The sequence below is a fragment of the Sphaeramia orbicularis genome, chromosome 13, assembly GCF_902148855.1.
Source record: "Sphaeramia orbicularis chromosome 13, fSphaOr1.1, whole genome shotgun sequence".
Taxonomy (NCBI): Eukaryota; Metazoa; Chordata; class Actinopteri; order Kurtiformes; family Apogonidae; genus Sphaeramia; species Sphaeramia orbicularis.
Window position 1 is genome coordinate 31,414,853 of NC_043969.1, and position 16,713 is coordinate 31,431,565.

Consider the following 16,713-nt stretch of genomic DNA (forward strand, 5'->3'; position numbering starts at 1 on the left):
TAAAATGTCTAAAGAACTCATTAAATAAAAACAAGATCATTGGACAAAAATATTAAGTCTTCAAGAAATGTATGTATCTTCCACTATTTCACTTTTAAATGTGATGAAAATACATCACATGCCACACTAAAAACAGTATATTGCTACTTAAAAACAGTTTAATTATTGCTCTGTTAAAATGAGTGCAAACATTTTTCAAAAAGATTTATTATGTCTGTAACACCTAGGCCTTTTGCAACAACTTCCAAATATTTTTTTTTTCCTCATTTAACCTTTCCTAAGTGCTTTATCACCATCTATTATAATATTATTGTCTGCATTTAGGTTTTTTTTTTTTTTTTTTTTTTTTTAATTTATTATTAAGGGAAAATCAGATATTTTCATATATTTACTTACTGACCTGTCTGGGTTAATTCAAAAGTTAATATGTCAGAGCAGCGAAATTGGCAGAAAAGTGACTTGCGTGTGTGTGAAACTACACATAGCGGAAGATGATGGTGTTTCCATGATCACTATGTTAAAATCTGATGCTGCTGAAAAGATGAGAAACAGCATTTTTCCTGAACTACATAATTGTATTGATATGATTAGTGGTCCAAAAGTCATGAAACATTTTAGATGAGATGCTTTTGGTCACAAGTGGCTGTTTAGGTCTTTGAGGGTTAAAAAAAGATTTAAAATGTCTAAAGAACTCATTAAATAAAAACAAGATCATTGGACAAAAATATTAAGTCTTCAAGAAATGTATGTATCTTCCACTATTTCACTTTTAAATGTGATGAAAATACATCACATGCCACACTAAAAACAGTATATTGCTACTTAAAAACAGTTTAATTATTGCTCTGTTAAAATGAGTGCAAACATTTTTCAAAAAGATTTATTATGTCTGTAACACCTAGGCCTTTTGCAACAACTTCCAAATATTTTTTTTTTCCTCATTTAACCTTTCCTAAGTGCTTTATCACCATCTATTATAATATTATTGTCTGCATTTAGGTTTTTTTTTTTTTTTTTTTTTTTAATTTATTATTAAGGGAAAATCAGATATTTTCATATATTTACTTACTGACCTGTCTGGGTTAATTCAAAAGTCAATATGTCAGAGCAGCGAAATTGGCAGAAAAGTGACTTGCGTGTGTGTGAAACTACACATAGCGGAAGATGATGGTGTTTCCATGATCACTATGTTAAAATCTGATGCTGCTGAAAAGATGAGAAACAGCATTTTTCCTGAACTACATAATTGTATTGATATGATTAGTGGTCCAAAAGTCATGAAACATTTTAGATGAGATGCTTTTGGTCACAAGTGGCTGTTTAGGTCTTTGAGGATTAAAAAAAAAGATTTAAAATGTCTAAAGAACTCATTAAATAAAACAAGATCATTGGACAAAAATATTAAGTCTTCCAGAAATGTATGTATCTTCCACTATTTCACTGTTAAATGTGATGAAACTGGATCACATTCCATACTAAAAACAGTATATTGCTATTTACAAACAGTTTAATTATTGCTCTGTTAAAATGAGTGCAGACATTTTTCAAAAAGATTTATTATGCCTTTAACATCTAGGCCTTTTGCCACAACTTCCAAATGATTTTTTTCTCCTTGTTTAACCTTTCCTATGTGGTTTATCACCGTTTACTATAATATTATTCTCTGCATTTTGCTTTTTTGTTTTTTATTAAGGGAAAATCAGGTATTTTCATATATTTACTTACTGACCTGTCTGGGTTAATTCAAAAGTTAATATGTCAGAGCAGTGAAATCTGCAGAAAAGTGACTTGTGTGTGTGTGAAACTACACATTGCAAAAGATGATGATGCTGCTGAAAAGCTGAGAAACTGTATTTTTCCCAAATTACTTAATTGTATTGATATGATTAGTGGTCCAAAAATTATGAAACATTTAAATGAGATGCTTTTGGTCACAAGAGGTTGTTTGGGTCTTTGAGGGTTAAAAAAAAAGGTTTAAAATGTCTAAGGAACTCATTAAATAAAAACAAGGTCATAGAACAAAAATATGAAGTCTTCCAGAATTTAAGAAAGATTAAATTTTAACCAAGGATGATCTCTGACTAATCTGTTCTTTCTCATCTCTGTTCATGAAATGCTTTGAAAGATAAAGATTCAATTGACTGAATTAATGAATACAAGAGAATCTTCTTTGTGCAGGAGACAAAAAAAAGCATGAAAATGTTCATAGTATGCCACATAGGGTAAAGCTGCCACATTTGCCTCCATTTATCGGTTAGAAATGGTGTGTTTGAACAATTATTTTATAACAGAACATCTGTGTCCTCAACAGGAACCAAAGAAAGGATTACTGTACATAAACCTCTGTAGCTGGAAACATGTGCCAGCACCTCAGGATCTCAACAAGCCCCTACCTTTATATGCAGGAAAACTGGAAACAGAAGCAAATGAAGGTCAAGGTAAAAGGCAAAGATGTACCACATCACAAGCTACAGAGCTGCCCTTCATGTTCTGACTACATAAACAAGAAAGCTATTAAACCACTGTTGTTTTTTTGCCCTTCACAGGCCAATACTCTGTGTTGGATGTGGCATTAAACCCTGGGATTTTACAGGAATGTAAGAAAGAAGAAACACACATGAACCAAGTTTATATGCTGCTCTTGAAATTTTCCCAGCAGCAGCATGGTTTAAAGTTATCTCAGCAGTACAGCGTTGTCAGCTCCAGCCCAAAAAGCACGATGGATGACTTGTACCGTCGCCTTGGGTTTCAGCAGTGGCCCAACGTCGGCAAACAGCCAGACCCAGGTAAAGTAATAAGTCTTACACTCTGATAAGCGCCATTGTCTTTATGTTGAACTACTTCCTTTGCCTCTGCAGGTATATTGTTTTTCACCTTTTACTGCAGTTCTTAATAATCCACAGTGCTGCTCTTTACAGCCAGTCAGACCCCAGCTGCCCTCTTGCACCAGATCTCTTCTATACGTTCAGAGAGACAGGAAACCCCAGCAGCACAAATTATCTGTGGGCCTGCAGAGCACAAAAAGAAGGACTTGATCCAGGTCATCTCCTCCACATTTGTGCAGCCACAGAGGCCAGAGTACCAACTTGAAATGAAGACTGATACATCAGGAGCTCCTCACAGCATGGAGCTGACAGTGGAGCTGCCAAAGGTTTTCTCTGTGTCAGAATGCCAGCTGAGAATCTCCAAGGTTAGTGGTTTTCATACAACCTTGAGCAGGGCTGTAATGAACCCCTTTATAACCCAATGTATGTCAGTGCATAGTTGGGTGTCATAAAAAATGCATAATTGCCCTGTTTCTGCTGCTCTGAGCCTTATACTGTGCTGAATATACTTTTTCTATGCAGGAAGACGTCCTGTTGGAAGTTGAAGATGTCTACTATTTACTTCTGGAGTTTCCACATTCTGTAAATGAAGACGCTGCATCTGCTGTCTTTAACAAAAAGCAGCGAAAGCTAACTTTGAAAGTAGAGGCTCTGTGACAATTCATTTGATCTGCAGAAAACCATTTGCATCATTTGAGAAGCAAACCCCCGCCCACGCTGATCACAGGAGTGTGCTAATGGTTCATTTTGAACGAGTAAAAACCAAAATTCCCGCTATGCAATCTGATAACACTCTGCGAACACATGCAGGGACATGGAAGCTCTGATGAACAATAAACAACTCCCCTATAAATGGGGAGTCAACATTTTCTAAAACTAAAATGTTGTTTTCAGATAAATATGTCACTTTGTGCTGTGTATGTTGCTCTGCTACAAAATCTAACCCCCCAAAATTAATTGCCTCTAATGACAATGTGTGGACTTGTTTGACAATGTGTGGGTGCAGGAGTGGAGGTGTATAATGACTAAGAGCTGGTGTACAGTGGCATTACTGTACAGCCAGGTAATAACTAACAACAAAATGATCCATGCAATCATTCATGTTTATTAAAACAGCAAAATTGACTTAGAACAACACTATTTGGCAATCTGGAACAAGTGAAAAATGTCAGTAAAGGTTTGCATACGGAACGCTATGCAATGATTACAGCTTAGGTGAGTACAGCATATAAAGTTTAATGTTCTGTAAAATACCTTGTTCGTTAACCGGAGTTTCAAGTATCATATTACTGACCGTTCATTACTAGCAAAGTCCCATGTTGAAATGTCTGAGGTGCAAACAATGTCTAATATGCATTCCAATAAAGCAAAAAAAGTACCAAAATGTGTGTCAGCTCAAATTTTTCATATGAAACATTCTCTTTCAAAACATGGTTCTTTCTTAAAGTGGTATTAAATCCATTGGTCCCAGTTAATCGTATTATAAGTATTTTTTTGTTATGGAATCACAATCACAAGTACTGTAGAGGAGTCTTGGTGGGTTTGAATGAGGTTTGTAGCGGTGATCTCTAGTTTTTGGGGCTCTACCTCCTCTCTCCATGGTCCTCTTCTACCCACGCCACAATCTTCCCCTCCCATCCAGGAACGACCGCTCCATCCTGAAATACCTGCACATCCAACATTTACATATCTAAGAAAGACTTCTACATCTATAATGTACAAAGAGCCAGACAGAAACTGAAAATGACGAGTCAGGGTTATCAATTTCTTTGGGATGGAAATGAGCCCTCCTGCAGTGTTTTGAAGTGTAGGGCAGACATAGCTATTATTAGCATATCATACTCTGTAGCTGGCATTTTATATTTTCCCACTGAAGCTGATGTGAAAAGAAATAGGGGCTATAATTTTCCACCCACGCCTACCTCCTCTTTCACTGTGCCAAACTCAGGGTCGAGGGCCTTGAAGTGGTATCTGAAACTGCCTTGTCTGTCCACAGCGGCCTTGAAGTCTCTTAGTGTCACCTCACCCAGCCTGTAAGTACACACTGTCATTCATTATCAGTGCAGATGCACTCACTCACACCCACACAGACATTAAGCTTCTCTAGGATAAACATTTATGTAGCAGAGGCATACATTTATAGCTCTGGACATGCAAGGATTCAGCCATGTGGCCTCAGTGTGCAGCTTCACCCAAACACCAATTAGAACAAATAACAGCGCTGTTACATAAATCCAACATGAAGTGCTTTGATTTTCACCTTTTTGGGATGTTAATCAGAAAGGGAGTGAGTGAGCGATCGGTAAAGTAGAGCACTTTAGTAGAGACAGCTGTGTCCAACCCCGGGCTGCTGTGAGAATGTGCCATTTCTGGAAATAATTACAAAAAACATCAAACATTGTTTTTCACAATCAGTCTAAAACGAATCTAGCCTCCCCGTCAATAATGCCCCACATACATAGCAGCGTAATTAAAGGGCACAATTTGGTTTAACAGCCAGAGCTGTGATGTAGCGGAGGACGACAAATCCAACAAAACAAGGATTTTGTTTGTCTCACTTGAGCTTGGTGGCCAAGAGTCACGGTCTGTGGAGTTGGCTCGGCGCCCCGGTGATTTAAATTCCTCCTAGAAGAAGAGGAAGAAGAATCAATTACTCACAGTAAACAGTCAGATGTCATTTGTTGTTGATGCTGATCCGCCTTCAGGTGAGGAATAGTGTGCGTACCCCTCTGTCCTGTCTGCGCTGGACATCCAAACAATGTAAACGGTCCATAAGACTGGCCACACCCTGTTCCAAAGTGTCTAAGGTGTGATGCTGGGGGTCGTGGCCAGAGAAGCTGTCCCTCAAACTGCGCAGGGCTTCCCGGACCAGCTGCAGCTCTTCCCCCTGTCATGGAAAACTTCTACAGTCATACAGCTTCTTTTAATAAAGCTCTGTGCTCCTTATCAGGTCACTAAAACTAAAGCATTTTCCCAAAAAGAATACTTTGGAAAGGCTCAAACAGCCACCAGCTACCAAACACATATACTGATTTAAAATGTTTGATTACTAATGAAGCACTAATCTTATCAATACATGTAAATAATTCAGGTAAAATGCATTTTGTCAGGTTTTCTCTGACATCAGATATGACCCATTTGGACATTCAGAGACTCTGTGGTGAAAATGGAAACACTGTCACATTCTGCAACATTGATTTATCAATAAAACTCATTTGGCAAATGACAGTGGTTGTAGATGCTTCTTTTTATTCTCAGTTAATGACATATTTTGCTAAAACAGTCATTTTAATTAAGTTTTCTCAGTATTGCAATAATGACCTCTGAATTTACTCTGAGCTTTTATAAACACCTACATGATCAGTAAATTAAATACAGGAAAATACCTGATTTTCACACAAAAAGCAAAATGCAGAGGATTATATTGTAATAAATGGTGATAAATCACCATTTAGATTAAATGTAGAAAGAAATTAAGTTGGAAATCACATCAAAAACAGTTCATGGTCTTGGCAGGTTAAGTAAGCCTGGAATAATTGTCATCTAATATATAAATATACCGTATATTTTGACATATTAAGTCATTTTCTAATGACTTCACATGTCAAAATATCATGACTTATTATTACAATTACAATACTGTTGTAAAAAATAATTTGAATGTTATGATCATTAGGGTAACACTTTGTAGTAAATGGATGCTTATTAACATACATATTTGCATAAACATATGGGCTCTTCATGAGACATTATAAAGGACCTACTAGACCATTACAAACAATTTCCTTAAACAAGTTCCTAATTACTCTTTATTGATAGTGAATAAAGATGCTGTTTATTATTTATAATCATAATATGTCTTGCTCTATAAGGTGGGACTGCCCATTCTCCTGCAACAGCACATGATAAATGCAGTATAATCTTATGTAAAAAAAAAACAAAAAAAAACAAAAATCAAAATCCACAAGAGTAGATTGTGCACAAACAATATCAAATTGACTGTCATTCTAAATGTATTATTTGTTCTAAATTGAAGACTTGCTCATAACTCATGTGCTAGTAGACACTTGTTAACTTCCTTCCTACTTAGTAAAAATAAGCAGTGAATGCAATTTTTTTCAGATAAAATTCTTAATAGCCTAGATATTGTTAGGTAGGGTAAGAGCAAATATATACCTAATTTGTATGTAAATATAAGCAGGCATTTTAAGGTTAATGTGTGCCTTAATATTAAGTCTACACACGCATACACTTACATATATCATTTAAAAAGGCAAAGAGATGGTGAATACTTAAAGCTCCTAAGGATCCATACCCGTCCAAGGCCGCCGTCATGTGCTTTATGCTGAGCTTCATCAAGCTTTTGCTGCTGCTGTTGCTGCATAATTCTCTCCCTCCTGCCAAGTTGCTGCTATTATGACAAAGAAGATGGATGCCATGAGTCAGGAAGTGTATATGCACGTATGTATCTACAAAATGCACTGCAGTATAAATAATAAAAGACAATACCTCATATTCACTAAGCAATTTGTTCCGTTCACATAGCTTGTGTTTGAGCTCCGCCTGCAAACAGAACACTTCGGAGTGATATATGAAGACTCTATTGCTCTCACATAAACCTCAAGTAAAGGGGTCAAACAGGTCAAATAATTTATAGTGTCAAAAGGAAATCATCACTTGTCTCACATTTTCCCCTTCCAGCTGATCTTTGGCCATGTTGCACCTCAACAGTTCCTGCTTTAACTGCAGCACAGCATCTTCCTGCACTGCCAAGCGCTGCTGCAGAGCATCCTAATGAGCGAGAGAGAAGAGGAGATCAAAGAAATGGTCGCAGAAGACTTGAATACAGATACGCTGCATCCACCTGCATTATTGACAACAAGCGACCACCTCTAAACTTGATTATCTTTGGAAAGAAATGAAAAAGTATATATTGTGTAGGATAGAAAGTGCAAAATCATCAGTCGGGGTGGCACAGACGTGGAGAAGATTGAATTATATCCTTTAATCCATTTTAATTCACACATGAGGCACAAAATGAGAATAAGAGGTTTACCTTGATGGCCTGAATGTGGCGCACCTCCTGTTTGTGTCTCAGAAGCTCCCTCTAAGACCCACACAAACCAACAAAGACTTTAGAGAAAGAGAACCTTTAGATATATACTGGCTGCTCGCAGTATGTTAAACCTAATTACATTTACTTACTGTACCTTAAGATCAAGGGCTTCTTCCGTGCTTTGGTCCAGACGGCTACGGATTAGAACCTTCAAAGGGGAAAGGATAAGCAGAGTAATTAGAGAATGGAAAAATGTCAGAACGTATGAGGAGGCAGTGAGCCCACATGACAGCAAGGACGAGCAGATCACAAAGATTCATTTGTGCTCCACAGTAGCCACTCGACAGAGGAGTGAAGTGATGGCTGCAAACATCATCACAACAGAAGGGCTGACACTGACACTTCACACAGAATGGTGAGCAAGTAAGTGTTGTTTTCTCAAGTTAGCAGAGAGAGGGCACTGTACCAGCTGCTGCTCGGCGTTCCCCCGGCTATCTCCATAGCTCACAGACCCGTCCTGGTCCTCTTCAGGGAGGGAGCCGTGAAGCAGCAAAGCCTGAAGACACACACAAACACACACATATAAAACTGAATGTCTGTACGCAGTCATAATTCAATATACATGGCAGAAACACCTGATACATTTCTGTCCTGCTGCCCTGTAACATATTCGTATTTTTTAGCTTGACTGCACGGCAAGTTTCCCATTTCAGGGAGGGAAGTCAGTGAATTGAACTGAACTCAAATTGAAAAGCCTGTAGGGAAATATGCAGACTTACCTGAAATAACCCACATGTACTATAATCACTCACACATAAAGTCTATAAGATTAGGCAATCCCTCTAGTATGATAACCACAAGTAATGGTTAAAATAGTCAAAAAAGACTAAACAAGAGATATCTATGGTGTAAGTATATATTATATACTGTACATGGGTACTCAAAGTGGGTGTGTGTCGGATAAAAAGCTACTATATACAGTCGCGGAAAAAATTATTAGACCATCAAAAGTCATCAAAAACAATGGTTATGCAATCAAGTACTAACTCCTGTGTGTATCATGTGACTAAAACAGACAGAAAAGAAAACATGCAATGCCTAAAAGCACTGTTTTTGTCAGTACAATGTCATAGCTACTGATGCAAGAACTTAAGTGATTTTGGTTATTATCCAGAAAATCATGGAAAATGGATAGATATCAGCTCTGAAATTATACTCTTATGAGCTATTTTTGTTGTTATCATTATATTTGTCCAAACAAATGTACCTTTGGTTGTGCCAGGCATTAAAATGAGCAAGAAATTGAAGAAAACAAGGGTGGTACAAGACTCCTTCTTGTTACAGGCAGGTGGGTAATTTACTAGTTCTCTAATGTTAATATTAAATGTGTGATGATGTGATATGTTTAGAAAAAGAAAAGACTAACCAAACTTTGCTTTGAATGACTGCTGAGTAGCAGGGCTTGCTTTTTTATTATACATGTGTTTATTTACCCAGAGTATGGTTTCTACACCAGAAAATGAACCACACTGTCCACTTTGTGTCAGTTTATTTTGGTTTCCTATATGTACGTTATATCCATGTATGTCTACATCATGATACCACTGACTAATATGGAAAACTCTACAAAAAATGCTTTGTCTTCACTCCAGAATGAATGAATTGAGGTATTGAAGACTGAATAAATGTAAAATGTGGGTGGTGATTCAGAGGTCAGGAACCAGGCTATGAAAAATTAGAATTAAATATATAAAAATCACAAATATGCGACTGACTAATCTGGACCTGAGGAAGACAAACAGGAGCTGCTCAACTGGGCACAATTCTGCGCTCTGTTTGGACATGTTTAGTATATGGCAGGATTATGAGTGTAGTGGGCAGGAAAAGCTATTTAGAAAACATGTATTGTCACACACATTTAATGCCGGACAATGTGCTGCTCTGATGAAACTGCACGAAATGGACTGAATATTAGTGACAGTTACAATACACTGCCATAAAATATAATGCATGTCACTTATAATCGTATATTTACATGCTGCATAGAGGATTTAATACAAAAAAATACACACAGCTGGACTTAAATGATAAAGACTTTTCCATTAAAAACACATTATACTACAATACATAAGGCATGGTTCTTCATTGTATGGTATACATCATATATCTGATATTATGCAATCATTTTTCATCTAAAACAGTCAATAAGTTCATAATAGTTTCTCACAGAACATCATTTTCTTCCAATTACAACATGTATTTCCACTAAAGTAGATCCACCTATCCATCCACAGGCACACTATCACAGAGATCATATAGCATAAACGTTAAAATAACAGACCTATCAATTTTTATTGCTTGTTCAAGATAGAGACACTGAGACGGTCATCTTGAGATGCTGCTGGAGAAAATAAGGAATAGTGAATATTACAGAGTTCAGTTAATGACAGCATTCAAGTGATTTCTTTGTCAAATGTTCACAGTCCCTCAAACTAACCTTGAAGTGTTATTTTGTTTCACTCAGACATTCTGTAGCAGCCTACATGCAGTTTATTCATCATATAATAAAATTCATCTGATTGCACACAATGACTTATATCCATATGTGTTAACAGCAATGTATACTGTTTCTTAATTTGAAATAATATTAACATATATGGATTTACTTGCATTTCATATATGCAGTGAGTTACCTTGACCTTTCACATCATTTAGCATATTTCATTACAGTTATACACTTGGAATGCCTTGCTAAGACTGAAATCCATAGAATATGAATGCATTGTGGTGTTCATATCCTGATATTTGTTGCTGAAGTCTGTTGTTGTTGATAAAGATGCAGGAGACTTTCGTGACCAATTTTTCATCAAATCTGTAAAACCTCAGTCATAGCCTAAGTATCACGAATCTGTAAGTCTTTCTGTGATTACTCACCTGAATCCCTTGCATTACAGTAAACAATTTCGAAGTGTCATCTACCATAAACAAACCATGTGTTTACAAACAGAGTCGGCAGGTAACACGGGCATCTTCGCAATTTTGTCGCGACGTGCATTGTGGGAAGCGAAGGCTCGTGCAGCCGTCTGACAGCAGCAGCGGCAGTGCGACCATATGGTATTATATGGATGAAACAAACACAACGTGGAAACGGCTGGAGGAATATGCATAGAGGGAAGGGAGCTCCTGCCGTTTCTGCGTCATGTCTGTAGCAGCTGCCGCTGCCAGACAGCGGCACGAACTGGCGTTTCCCACAATGCACGTCGCGACAAAATTCCAAAGATGCCCGAGTTCCCTCCCAGCTCTGAATGTAAACACATGGTTTGTTTATGGTGGATGGCACTTCGAAATTGTTTACCGTAATGCAAGAGATTCAGGTGAGTAATCACAGAAAGACTAACGGATTCGTGATATTTAGGCTATGACTGAGGTTTTACAGATCTGATGAAAAATTGGTCACGAAACTCTCCCGCACCTTTAAAAAATATTGATCACATCATGAAAAAAGCATTTATATCTTCCTGAGACCCAGGAAAGTGAAAATTTTAGTGTCTTTACATTAAACAATTATCTTGATTGAAAACTGCATAATGCAACAGTTTTTTTTTCAGCTACATTTTTAAAAATATTTTTTACTTATTTATTTTTTAATGGAATGTCCTTTGCAATGGACAGCATTTTTTAAGTAAAACTGTCAAACTTTTGTCCCCTACAGAGGACAGAAATGCATGGTACTAAGGAATAGATAATTATTGTTATTATTATGTGCATATTTTATTTACTTTGGACTCTCATTATGAAACAGAAAACACATGAAACAAAAATGGTTTGACGTCTTAGTCTCATCTTTTCTTAGATAAATCAGGATGTAGATGTTTTTCTAACTGACTGAATCAGGTTCTGCTTTGAGATGTGTTTAAGGAAGATTATATATATTGTTATATTTTTAGTACCTTATAAATAATTGATGGTGTTTTGTATGTATGTTCTTAGTTTAGTGATTTATGTATGGTTTTAGAACTGACTTTTATTGTGTTTTTTATTGTGTTTTAGTGTGGATGTATGATGTAAGATTTAATGTATGGCTGTGATTTCTGTTTTGTGTAACTTCTGCTGCTGCTGTTTTGGCTGGGACACACTTGAAAAGGAGATTTTTTATCTTAATGAGCTTTTTCCTGTTTAAATAAAGCTTAACCCTTTGATGCATGAATTATGAGAACCTTAGTCAAGATTTTTGTCCTGAGTGTTTTTATTCCTCTTCAGGCATGAAAAAAAAACCAATGTGATTGAAATGTTTTTAATGAACCTATTTCTTATGGAGTTACAAAAATGTCCACTCAGCTGGACACCATGCGTTTAATTTTGGAAGCAAAGAAACATGTCTTTACAATGCAATAACAGAAAGCGATAGACTGTGTGAAAACTATGAAATAAAAATATTTTTAGTTCAGCTAATCTAATGTTTTCTCACATTTAAACACACTCTATCTAATACTAGTTATTACTCACTTCATGGAGATAATAACTTTTTGTTTAAGAAAATTGTTAATTTCAGTCTAATAACAACTAGCAGTTGATTTAAACTCAAACATGTTGGTGCAGATCAGGTTTATCAAGAACAGCAAAATTACAGTAAATGCATGAATTGCAGTGTATGAGATAGTGCATAAGCGTCCACTGTGTTGGCTGATATGCACATAAAACAACAACACCCATGCATGAATATACAAGTGAACAGCTGTAGAATAGCTGTCCACTGGAGTGACCAGTATGCATGAAAGGGTTAAATTAAAAAAAAAAAACAAAAAAAAACAAACTACTGCTAATGCTGAATATGTGCTTACTAGCCTATTTTCCTAAAACACATTTTCTTGGTTTCAACTATATGAAAGTGGGTCAGGATTTAATGACCAGAGGAAACAGTGGGTCCCAGGGATGAGATGAGAACCACTGCCATAATTAAACTGTTCACTTTCGCTGCTGCTTTCTGTCAGTGTGTTCACAGTGACAGTGCAGTTTGTGCTTTTACTAAGTTCCCACCATGAATTACCTGGAGGCGGAACACCATCCTCCTGGCCTCCTGCATCTCTTTCTCCAGCTGCTCCTGGTGGGCATCCAGCTGCTCCTCCCAGGGCTTCTCCTCCTCTTGTCCATCATGCCCAAGGGAGGGACACAATCCACAGAGTGACACCTCCTCTGAAAGTGAGAGAGAGTGAAAAAGACAGGGGATATGAGAAAGGGGAGTATTTTGTTTCTTTTTTGTATGGAAGGCTTTCATTGCTTCAAAGAGCTCAAGTGCAGCCAACCAACCTGTAACAGATTTCTTCTCTGTCAGCTCAGATTTGTCATCCTGAGGTTCCCCCTGGTCCTCAGACTGATCATTGACTGTTTCTTCTTTAGGGGTGTCGGTGGACTGTGTGATAACATACTCCTCTTTGGGGGAGCGAGCAGGGCTGGCTGAGCTGAGACTGAAACAGATGGTGGGTACAGGCAGGAATAAGTGTGTTTGCATTTCCTGCCAAATGAAAGGCAATAAATAGAGCTAGCAACATAAAATGGAAATATAGACTTTAATATTCCCTAAGGACCACAAAATGTGAATTCATCCCATCTGGGTTAAATATGTTAAACCATATCTGTTTTAACTACACCCATAGGATTTCAGCACATCCTAGACTGCTTTACTAATATTAAGCACAATAAAAAGACACAGAGCAGAACTGGATGGACAGAAAAGACACGACAAGGGCAAGAACGCACTCAACTGTTACTTTTCTCACAGGAAATTCTTTACATACTTTGCTTGCCCCTCTGGCCGTAATTTCAAAACATAATGCTGCACAGTTTCTGAATGGGTTTGCAAATGCATTTACTGCTACGATAGCATCTCCAGCAGCCTGAGGTCCAGGTCCGCTGTCATCTTTACTCTGCCATGTTTGCAGAAATGGGATACAGCTGCTGTGACCTATGACCTATGGCGTTATGCATGGTTCTTTAGCAACAGAGTCCCCTGTGTCTGTGTGGGAAAACAAGGAAAAGAAGACAGGCTGCATGGTGGAACAGGGATTCACGATTCAGCACTGTGAACCACATGCTAAAAAAACCCACAAACACGGGAAAAAATAACTCTGGCCTTGACCGAGGGCTTTAGAAACCGAAGAATTCCCTGAGGGATTGCATTTGTACAGTCTAACATGTCCTGACCGTACATATGTAACTAGATTTAGATAGCAGCTGAAGAGATTTTCTGCTTAACTAAAAGCATTATTTAGCACGAGCTAATATCACAGCATGCAATAGACAGAAACATGTATTATCTACTAAGAAACATGTATTATTTACTAAGTTCATACTGTCTTTATAAACCAAGGATGTGAACATTTTAGATTTCCCTGCAACTTAAGCATGAGATGGGCCAAAGTTTTGACAAACTAGAGCAAACAAAAAGTTCTGTTCACACAGTTCCTCCCAGCTTCTCAGAAAGAGTAATTACACCAGGTCACGCAAAAACAAGAAATGAGCACCTTATCAGATGCTGCTGTGATTATCCCTAAGTGTTTCTACAAAGGGGATCAAAGCAGCTGCCTCCAACTTATCATTGTCACCACAGATGATGACATTACCCAGATAATGTATATCGCTGTCTCTGGGTGGAGCTCAATAAAGTCTAACAAATTTATTTTAGATGTTAACTGCTGATCTGTTGCACCAAAAGAACACATGCACATTGATTTGGACCATATGGGATAAATGCAAGATTAAGCACTGGGATTTAGAAGAGATGAGCTTCTGTGCGACAGATTAACAATATTTTACAGTAGGTTTCACTGCATAAGAGGTTTTACATTAAAAAGCATGCAGACTTTTATTCAGGAGGTTATTATGTCAAGTTAGTTTTGCCTGATGTTTCACTGTTAGATAAATACCCAACCTAGAAAAAAACATGGAGGTTTTCTCAGCTTGCAGATGAAGATGTATTTAACTGCAGTGCAATAAACATATGAATATGTACTCAAGTATAATTCGCGATATTCATCCCCATCATAAAATGGACGAGCCGGTAATGGAAGTTAGCCGTTGCTAGGCAATAGCAGGTTCTCTGCACATAGGGACACACCCACACCCTCTGCACTATAAACACAAAACAATAACCTGCACAGTTTGCTACCAAAGGCATGGCGTTATGGTAGAATATATCCCTAAAACTGGGACTGACACGTCTCCTGCTGATTTACATGATTAAAATGACAGAATTCTCTGCCAGATTGAATTTAGGCCTATTATGCTCCTGTCACAGTCAGGCAATGGAGACAAAAATAGCAGCCTGGATTGATGTATGCAGTTAAAATTAAATAGGAAAAATAGTTCTTACCATTTCATCTGTTTGGCTCCCATGCTGGTATTTACAGGCTTAACCTCCCATACAGTCAGAGCCCCGCATCTGGGTGATGCCCTGCTTCTCAGTCAGGACCATAGCCCAAACACAGCCAGAGGCAGCAGGGAGGGGAGCAGCCCTGAGAGCAGCTACCGGAGGAGTCTCCACGTCGCACACTGTGTTCAATCAGAAATAACAGCATGTTCAAATCCTCTCCAGAAGCATATTCCTAAAACATAAAGCTCCAAATCCTAATCAAAAGCCATAAAGCATTGCCCTAAATCATACCAAGGCTCAGTATTAGCTGGCAGAGACAGACAGAGGGAGAGGATTCGTGCTCAGCAACAGCAGCGACTGAGGTCTGCCTGCTTTCTCATTACACTCGCCTTGTGGTGGAGCTCAGCTGCTCCCATTCACGAACACAATGTTTTTTGTTCGTTGTGGACACGAACTGATGCAGCTCTTGTGCATCTTTTTCACCTCTTTTTGCATTTATCCCCGATGCCCTCCCTCCCTCCTGCGCTCCTTCTCCCCCTTTTCTCTTCTTCTCTGTCGCACTGCCTTTGTATCAGTCCTTCCTTCTTTCAGTGAGCGTGGATGTCAGACATGGCTCTGTCTGGGTGTGTTTACCCTCCCCCCTCTCCCTCATTCCTTCCCTGCTCTCTACTTTCACAAGGAGGAGGGGGAGATTTTCTTCTTCTCCTTCTATCACCCCCCTCTTTTGTTTTGTTTCTACTGTGTAGTGCTCAAATGAAACATTCAATGCAACATACACTCCATGTATAGGATGAAAAAAAAATCACTTTCGTTGACAGAAATCTTATTCTTGCACCATTGCGACATACCACAGATGACAAAGCACCAATTATGAGAGTCTAATTATATATCTGCACTCTGAAGGAAACATAGCATTAGTTGGAAAAACAAGAAAAAAGAAACCAGCAAATGATTATTAAACATACAAACATCAGCCTTCAACTACATCTGTTTTTGGATAATTATTCATTGTTGTGCACTCTACAATACAGCAAACTCTGAAATAAATTAGGTTTTAAGAATGCATCAGGGTCCTGTAGTCCAACGGCATATTTAGAGATATTAATAGGTATTTGTTTGAGCTTTTAAGGTCATTCAAGGTCAAAGGTCATGGCACCAAATGAAAGCCTATATGTGACTTCCTATCTATTGCCAACAGTAATTATATCAGTAACTTCAACTGTTTTGAAGTTATAGCACTTTGAAATGTGTCCCACTGCAAACCAATGGGAATTATTAAAATGTCAAAAAATTCATAAAACATTCAAAAATCAATGTTTCTCAGTGCTTTGAACACACTTGGTAGACCTTACCCCAAGGAAGCTCTGCTATGAATTTCAATAGATTCTGGCAGATGGTTTTGGAGAAGAAGTTGCTAGAAATCTGGACATAGATGACCTTGTGTTTGACCTTTCAGGATCACT

The 16,713-nt window shown here is 37.8% G+C and overlaps 2 protein-coding genes across 3 annotated transcripts in view; one reads left to right on the forward strand and one right to left on the reverse strand.

Moving 5' to 3' along the window:
- pih1d2 (PIH1 domain containing 2) overlaps positions 1-4,200 on the forward strand; it is a 5,326-nt gene extending 1,126 nt beyond the window's left edge. The window contains exons 2-5 of the mRNA XM_030152770.1: positions 2,312-2,438; positions 2,547-2,786; positions 2,919-3,190; positions 3,348-4,200. Of these exons, the coding sequence (XP_030008630.1) occupies positions 2,312-2,438; positions 2,547-2,786; positions 2,919-3,190; positions 3,348-3,482 (774 nt within the window). The 3' untranslated portion in view covers positions 3,483-4,200. The remainder of the gene's footprint in view (positions 1-2,311; positions 2,439-2,546; positions 2,787-2,918; positions 3,191-3,347) is intronic.
- A 31-nt stretch (positions 4,201-4,231) lies between these two features.
- dixdc1a (DIX domain containing 1a) lies at positions 4,232-15,868 on the reverse strand. Of its 2 annotated transcripts, none has more exons than XM_030152769.1 (15): positions 15,542-15,868; positions 15,251-15,429; positions 13,189-13,346; positions 12,929-13,074; positions 8,348-8,437; positions 8,036-8,089; positions 7,882-7,932; positions 7,512-7,616; positions 7,335-7,388; positions 7,141-7,233; positions 5,551-5,712; positions 5,384-5,450; positions 5,086-5,194; positions 4,748-4,856; positions 4,232-4,492 (listed from the first exon to the last, which is right to left on the reverse strand). In XM_030152769.1, exons 2-15 carry the CDS (start codon positions 15,271-15,273, stop codon positions 4,409-4,411), a joined length of 1,305 nt encoding a protein of 434 aa, XP_030008629.1. In that variant the 5' UTR covers positions 15,274-15,429; positions 15,542-15,868; the 3' UTR covers positions 4,232-4,408. The 2 variants fall into 2 exon arrangements, with proteins under 2 accessions (XP_030008629.1, XP_030008628.1); XM_030152768.1 differs by having other exon boundaries at positions 7,141-7,236; positions 15,542-15,867.
- Positions 15,869-16,713: the final 845 nt, after the last annotated feature.